Source organism: Chiloscyllium plagiosum, unplaced genomic scaffold, assembly GCF_037043375.1.
Source record: "Chiloscyllium plagiosum isolate Xiang-an unplaced genomic scaffold, Cpla_swu_hap1 HiC_scaffold_44, whole genome shotgun sequence".
NCBI lineage: Eukaryota > Metazoa > Chordata > Chondrichthyes > Orectolobiformes > Hemiscylliidae > Chiloscyllium > Chiloscyllium plagiosum.
Window position 1 is genome coordinate 3,801,044 of NW_028270182.1, and position 9,284 is coordinate 3,810,327.

Consider the following 9,284-nt stretch of genomic DNA (forward strand, 5'->3'; position numbering starts at 1 on the left):
TTGTGTTTCTGGGACTCTGGGATTCGTGGGTTCTAGGGTAAAGGTGGGAGAGTGGAACTGAGGGTGATCCAATTGGGCTGTGATCCCGTTGGGGAAAACCCAATGGGCTGAAAGGCCTATTTCTGTGCCATTTCTTTTCCTAACAGATGCAGTCTTGCTCCCGCCTGTCGACTGGGACGGGATTGTGGGTTGGGAAAATGGGTAGGCTTGGGGTTCTGGGACTTACCTGGGAGACCTCCGAGACACAACACAGACTTCCGGCTGAACCAGGCCGTTTTCAAAACCGCAAAGTCTCCGGCATCGACTGCACGACGTGCCTCCTGGTCCCCAACCTGTAACCTCACCTCGGTCTCTGAGACGCGAACTATGACCTGCTGCCCGTCACACAATCTGTCCGGGCCAGCCATCTCAATGACCGTGTTCATCCCCAGGTCCAGTCGGAAATGCTGAGGAACGTCAGGAGGTTCGGGGATGGGGAGTGTAAGGAGGGGGAGGAGGAGATAAGGAACGTTAGAATTGTACACTAGGGTCAGCTCTAATTTCGCAAAATACGCTCCCACACGGAAGCACAAAACGCTTTGTCAAAGGAACATCCCATGTCAATAGGCACCGCACCTTTGGAAAGGGAGTACAATGTAGAATAATACTTGGGCCTCGGGGGATGAGGTTATGGGGAAAGGTGAGTAAAACAAGGCCAGGTTTTCTCGAGAACTTAAAAGGTTCTGGGGTGACCTGATCAAAGCCTGCAGCATGTTGACAAGAAATGAGAGTGTACGTGAGGAGAAAGCTGGGGTTCGAGATCGAGGGGCACAGTCTGAGAATTCGGGCCAGATTATTCAGGAGAGATGTTAGGAAGCACTTTGACACACAAAGGGTGGGAGAGGTTTGGAACTCTCTTCCATAAACAGCGGGGGGTAATGGATCCATTGTTAATATTAAATCTGAGATCAATACATTTTTATTAAACAGGGAGTTCAGCCAGAGGTCACCATAGAATCCCTACAGTGTAAAAATGGGATATTCAGCAATTTCCCATGGCCACCCAAACCTGCTCATTACTGGACACTATGGGACAATTTCCCATGGCCAATCCACCCTAACCTGCACATCCCTGGGCACTATGGGACAATTTCCCATGGCCAATCCACCCTAACCTGTTCATTCCTGGACACTATGGGACAATTTCCCATGGTCAATCCACCCTAACCTGCACATCCCTGGACACTATGGGACAATTTCCCATGGCCAATCCACCCTAACCTGCACATCCCTGGGCACTATGGGACAATTTCCCATGGCCAATCCACCCTAACCTGCACATCCCTGGGCACTATGGGACAATTTCCCATGGCCAATCCACCCCAACCTGCACATCCCTGGGCACTATGGGACAATTTCCCATGGCCAATCCACCCTAACCTGCACATCCCTGGGTATTATGGGACAATTTCCCATGGCCAATCCACCCTAACCTGCACATCCCTGGGCACTATGGGACAATTTCCCATGGCCAATCCACCCTAACCTGCACATCCCTGGGCACAATGGGACAATTTCCCATGGCCAATCCACCCGAACCTGCACATCCCTGGGCACTATGGGACAATTTCCCATGGCCAATCCATCCTAACCTGCACATCCCTGGGCACTATGGGACAATTTCCCATGGCCAATCCACCCTAACCTGCACATCCCTGGGCACTATGGGACAATTTCCCATGGCCAATCCACCCTAACCTGCACATCCTTGGGCACTATGGGACAATTTCCCATGGCCAACCCACCCTAACCTGCACATCCCTGGGCACTATGGGACAATTTCCCATGGCCAATCCACCCTAACCTACACAGACCTGGACTGTGGGGGAAGACACCGGGAGAATGTGCAAACTGCACATGGACAGTGGCCCAAGGGTGGAATTGAACCTGGGTCCCTGGCAGTGGGAGGCTGCAGCGCTGACCACTGAGGCGCCCCATGTTGTGTGGTGGAACAGCTTCAAGGGGCAGAATGGCCTTCTGGTATGTTCCTTGCCCCTTTGTTGATTGTTGCCATCGCGGCAGAAACGCGCAATGACTCACTGTCTCAAATACTCCAGCCCTTCACCTCCCCCTCTCCCCTTCAGCCTGTTGCCCAATAGTCAGAATTCCCGGTCAGAGCCCCTCACCGATCAGTTAAATCCCCCTCCCCACCCCACCCTTTCCCCTTCCCCAGTCTTGGGAGTCCATTCGGACCATTAAGTGGGGGCCATGTGGGTTAGAATGATGATCCCAGTCTATCTCGGATAGCCCCACCCTCCCTCCCTCTGTTGAGGGGCTCTGCCTCTGCAGACACACTCACCTCATGACGGTCCTGGAGGGAGAAATCCAATTTGACCATGGGACTGTACCCTGCCGTCAGTAACGCCATGACAAGGCCGCTGTGCTTCTTTGGGCGGATTGTGGCCTCGAACGTTAGACCCCAACCCGTCTGTGACTCAGACTCATTCACTAGATCTGGGGGTGGTGGGGTGGCGGGGAGGGGAGAGGGGAGTGAAACAAGGAAACATCAGGATGATACCCAGGTGGAGAGAGTCTGCGTTTCACTAGCATCAGTCCTCACCCCCCTCCCCCCAGGACAATCCACCCACCTCCTCTCTCCCTGAGGATTTATCACAGCCAATGAGGAGCTTTCCCATTGCTGTTGTGGCATGAAGGGCGTCCAACCCATGCACAGCAAGATCCCACAGACCGCAGGGGCCAGGGGATGGAGGGGAGAGGGGGGGAATGCAAAGAGCAGGTCGTGGTTGGTACTTTTGATAGTGTTCGGCCTGAGGGTCTCATCACCAGGCACTGGGGACAACACAGCCCACCCCACCCACACTCACACACACACACACACACACTCACACACACACACTCACACACGCACACACCCAAACTCACACTCACACACGCACACACCCAAACTCACACACACACACACTCACACACACACTCACACACACCCAATCTCACACACACTCACACACGCACACTCACACACACCCAAACTCACACACACACACACACTCACACACACCCAAACTCACACACACACACACACCAACGCATACACACCCACACTCACACACACCCAAACTCTCACACACACACACACTCACACACACACACCCACACTCACACACACACATACACACACACATGCGCACTCACACACTCACACCCACACTCACACACAGACTCAGACACACACACACACACTCACATACACACACACACACACTCACACACACACACCCACACTCATACACACTCACACACATACACACACACTCACACACACACGCACATACACACACACTCACACACACATAGGCACACACATACACACACACAAACACACACATACTCACACACACATACACACACACACACACACACGAACTCACACACACACTCACAAACACACTCATACACACTCACACACTCACTCACACACATACGCACACACACATACTCACACATACACACACAGACACATGCACACTCACAAACACACTCACACACCCACTCTCACACACACAGTCACACACACACTCACACACTCTCACTCACACACACACTCACACACACTCGAACACACACTCTCTCACACACGCACACACACACTCACATGCTCACACTCACACCCACACTCACACACACTCCCACAATCACACTCACACATACACACACACACTCACATACACACATTCACACACTCTCACACACACATACTCACACACACATGTACACACACACACTCAGGCACACTCACACACACTCACCCACACTTACACTGACACTCACACACACACACACTCACACACACTCTCACACACACATACACCCACGCACTCACACACACACACACACTCACACACACACCCACACTCACCCACACACACACACCCTCACATACACACACACTCACACACACACGCCCACGCACTCACACACACCCACCCACTCACACACTCACACAGACTCCCACACACTCACACTTACGCACACATACACACACTCACACACACGCACACATCACACATACCCACACACACACTCACACTCACACACACTTACACACACACACACACTCAGGCACTCACACACACGCACACACTCACACACACACCCATACTCACCCAGACTCACTCAATCACACACCCTCACACATACACCCTCATACACACACACACAGGCACTCACACACACGCACACACTCACACACACACACACACACACACACTCACCCACACTCACACACACATGCACTCACACACACGCACACATCACACACACCCACACACACACTCACACTCACACACCCTCACACACACACACACAGGCACTCACACACACTCACACACACACCCACACTCACATTCACAATCACACACCCTCACACACTCACACACACCCACGCACTCACACACACACACCCACACACTCACACACCCTCACACACTCACAAATGCACTGACACACACGCACACACACACACCCATACACACACTCACAATCACACATGCACACACACCTACACCCACATATGTTCACACACACACACTCCCACAAACACACACACACTCCCACATGCACACACACCCACACCCACACACACTCATGCAAACACAGCATCCCTCCCCATACACACACACCCACAAACACACACACTCACACATGCACACACACCCACAAACACACAAGCACCCATCCCTCATACAAACACTCCCACACACACACACAGAGCACCCTCCCCCATACACACACTCACACACGCACACACACCCCCACACTCATACAAATACAGCATCCCTCCCTCATACACACACTCCCACACACACACCCTCCCACACGCTCTCTCACACACACTCTCTCTCACACACACAGACACATACTCACACTCACTTACAAACATACACACACACTTAAACACACAGACATGCATACTCACTCACATTCGCACACACAGACATGCATACTCACTCACATTCGCAGACACATTCGCACGCACATTCACTCACACTCACTCACCTATATGCACACACACACTCACATTAACTCACACGCACTCACCCACATACACATATACCCCACACACACCCACCCACACACACTCACATTCACTCACACATATTCACACGCACACACTCATTCACACTCACTCACATACACTTACCCAGGCACTCATACTGACACACAATCACACACTCACACACACACACACGCACACACACACACTCTCACACAGAGCGAGAGAGACACACTCACAACACCCCTGTCCCATATACTGTCATGGCAGTACAGGCTCGAAGGGCTGAAGGGCCTCCTCTGCACTGTATGATCCTACAGTTACCTCCAAACACATTTGGTGAGGAGGCACTCCTCATCTCCCCCTACTCCCCCCCACCCCCCTGCAATACACATCCAGAGAGCAATGGAGTGAAAGGATTTGGGAGAGGAGTTTTGGGGCGTGAATTCAATGTGGTGATACCTGACTCCATTTGGGTAGGAGGACGGGATTGGGAAGGGCATCTGGGCCTCGGGACAGACTAGATGGACCGAATGTGCCAGCCCCACCCTTCCAGTACAGCAGCATTACTCTGGCTCTGTGGGCCAGGATGTCCCAGACTGGGCTGAACGGCTTCCACTTCTTCCAAGAGCACAGACCCCTCCTACCCCAAACCACACCCCCATATACCACCCCCAATAACACCCACACTCCCCACCCCCATCAACACCCACACTCCCCACCCCCAACAACCCCCACACACCCCACACCCCAATAACACCCACACACCCCACCCCCATCAACACCCACACTCCCCAACCCCATCAACACCCACACTCCCTAACCCCCAATAACACCCACACTCCCCATCCCCAACAACACCCACACTCCCCAACCCTAACAACACCCACACTCCCCACCCCCAACAACACCCACACTCCCCAACCCCATCAACACCCATACTCCCCATCCCCAACAACACCCACACTCCCCACCCCCATCAACCCCCACATTCCCCATCCCCAACAACACCCACACACCCCACCCCCATCAACACCCACACTCCCCACCCCCATCAACACCCACATTCCCCACCCCCAACAACCCCCACACACCCCACACCCCAATAACACCCACACACCCCACCCCCATCAACACCCACACTCCCCAACCCCATCAACACCCACACTCCCTAACCCCCAATAACACCCACACTCCCCATCCCCAACAACACCCACACTCCCCAACCCTAACAACACCCACACTCCCCACCCCCAACAACACCCACACTCCCCAACCCCATCAACACCCATACTCCCCATCCCCAACAACACCCACACTCCCCACCCCCATCAACCCCCACATTCCCCATCCCCAACAACACCCACACTCCCCACTCCCATCAACACCCACACTCCCCACCCCCATCAACACCCACACTCCCCACCCCCATCAACCCCCACATTCCCCATCCCCAACAACACCCACACTCCCCACCCCCAACAACACCCACAATCCCCACCCCCAACAACACCCACACTCCCCACTCTCATCAACCCCCACATTCCCCACCCCCAACAACCCCCACATTCCCCAACCCCAATAACACCCACACTCCGCACCCCCAATAACACCCACACTCCCCTCATCAACACCCTAACTCCCCACCCCCAACAACACCGACACTCCCCACCCCCATCAAACCCACACTCCCCACCCCCATCAACACCCACTTTTCCTACCCCCAACAACCTCCACATTCCCCACCCCCAATAACACCCATACTCCCCACCCCCAAGAATCCCCACATTCCCCACCCCCAACAACCCCCACATTCCGCACCCCCAATAACACCCACACTCCCCACCCCCAACAACACCCACACTCCCCACCCTCATCAACACCCACACTCCCCACCCTCATCAACCCCCACATTCCCCACCCCCAACAACCCCCACATTCCCCAACCCCAACAACACCCACACTCCCCACCCGCAACAACCCCCACACTCCCCACCCCCATCAAACCCACACTCCCCACCCCCATCAAACCCACACTCCCCACCCCCATCAACACCCACTTTCCCCACCCCCAACAACCTCCACATTCCCCACCCCAATAACACCCATACTCCCCACCCCCAACAATCCCCACATTCCCCACCCCCAACAACCCCCACATTCCGCACCCCCAATAACACCCACACTCCCCACTCCCATCCACACCCACACTCCCCACACCCAACAACCCCCACATTCCTCACCCGCAACAACCCCCACACTCCCCACCCCCATCAACACCCACACTCCCCACCCCCAACAACCCCTACACACCCCACCCCATCAACACCCACACTCCCCACCCCCATCAACACCCACACTCCCCACCCCCAACAACCACACTCCCCACCCCCATCAACACACACACTCCCCACCCCCAACAACCCCCACACTCCCCACCCTCATCAACACCCACATTCCCCACACCCATCAACCCCCACACTCCCCACCCCAATAACACCCACACTCCCCACCCCCAACAACCCCACACTCCCCACCCCCAACAACCCCACACTCCCCACCCCCATCAACACCCACATTCCCCACACCCATCAACCCCCACACTCCCCACCCCAATAACACCCACATTCCCCACACCCATCAAACCCACACTCCCCACCCCATCAACACCCACTTTTCTTACCCCCAACAACCTCCACATTCCCCACCCCCAAAAACACCCATACTCCCCATTCCCAAGAATCCCCACATTCCCCACCCCCAACAACCCCCACATTCCGCACCCCCAATAACACCCACACTCCCAACCCCGAACAACACCCACACTCCCCACCCTCATCAACCCCCACATTCCCCACCCTCAACAACCCCCACATTCCCCAACCCCAACAACCCCCACATTCCTCACCCGCAACAACCCCCACACTCCCCACCCCCATCAAACCCACACTCCCCACCCCCATCAAACCCACACTCCCCACCCCCATCAACACCCACTTTCCCCACCCCCAACAACCTCCACTTTCCCCACCCCCAATAACACCCATACTCCCCACCCCCAACAATCCCCACATTCCCCACCCCCAACAACCCCCACATTCCGCACCCCCAATAACACCCACACTCCCCACTCCCATCCACACCCACACTCCCCACACCCAACAACCCCCACATTCCTCACCCGCAACAACCCCCACACTCCCCACCCCCATCAACACCCACACTCCCCACCCCCAACAACCCCTACACACCCCACCCCATCAACACCCACACTCCCCACCCCCATCAACACCCACACTCCCCACCCCCAACAACCACACTCCCCACCCCCATCAACACACACACTCCCCACCCCCAACAACCCCCACACTCCCCACCCTCATCAACACCCACATTCCCCACACCCATCAACCCCCACACTCCCCACCCCAATAACACCCACACTCCCCACCCTCATCAACACCCACATTCCCCACCCCCAACAACCCCACACTCCCCACCCCCAACAACCCCACACTCCCCACCCCCATCAACACCCACATTCCCCACACCCATCAACCCCCACACTCCCCATCCCATCAACACCCACATTCCCCACACCCATCAACCCCCACACTCCCCACCCCAATAACACCCACACTCCCCACCCCCAACAACCCCACACTCGCCACCCCCATCAACACCCACATTCCCCACACCCATCAACCCCCACACTCCCCACACCAATCAACCCCCACATTCCCCACCCTCATCAATTCTCACACTCCCCAACCCCATCAACACCCACACTCCCCACCCCCCAATAACACCCACATTCCCCACCCCCATCAACACCCACACTCCCCAACCCCATCAACACCCACACTCCCCACCCCCCAATAACACCCACATTCCCCACCCCCATCAACACCCACACTCCCCACCCCCCAATAACACCCACACTCCCCACCCCCAACAACACCCACACTCCCCAACCCCATCAACGCCCACACTCCGCACCCTCAACAACCCCCACACTCCCCACCCCCAACAACACCAACATTCCCCACCACCATCAAACCCACACTCCCCACCCCCATCAAACCCACACTCCCCACCCCATCAACACCCACTTTCCCCACCCCCAACAATCCCCACATTCCCCACCCCCAACAACCCCCACATTCCGCACCCCCAATAACACCCACATTCCCCACCCCCAACAACCCCCACATTCCCCACCCCCAACAAC

At 55.7% G+C, this 9,284-nt stretch overlaps 1 protein-coding gene across 1 annotated transcript in view; it reads right to left on the reverse strand.

The window, feature by feature from the left end:
• Positions 1–9,284, reverse strand: part of shbg (sex hormone-binding globulin) — a 40,201-nt gene that overhangs the window by 2,000 nt on the left and 28,917 nt on the right. Inside the window, exons 6-7 of the mRNA XM_087982803.1 lie at positions 2,339–2,493; positions 227–446 (exon numbers count right to left, since the gene is read on the reverse strand). Of these exons, the coding sequence (XP_087838929.1) occupies positions 227–446; positions 2,339–2,493 (375 nt within the window). The remainder of the gene's footprint in view (positions 1–226; positions 447–2,338; positions 2,494–9,284) is intronic.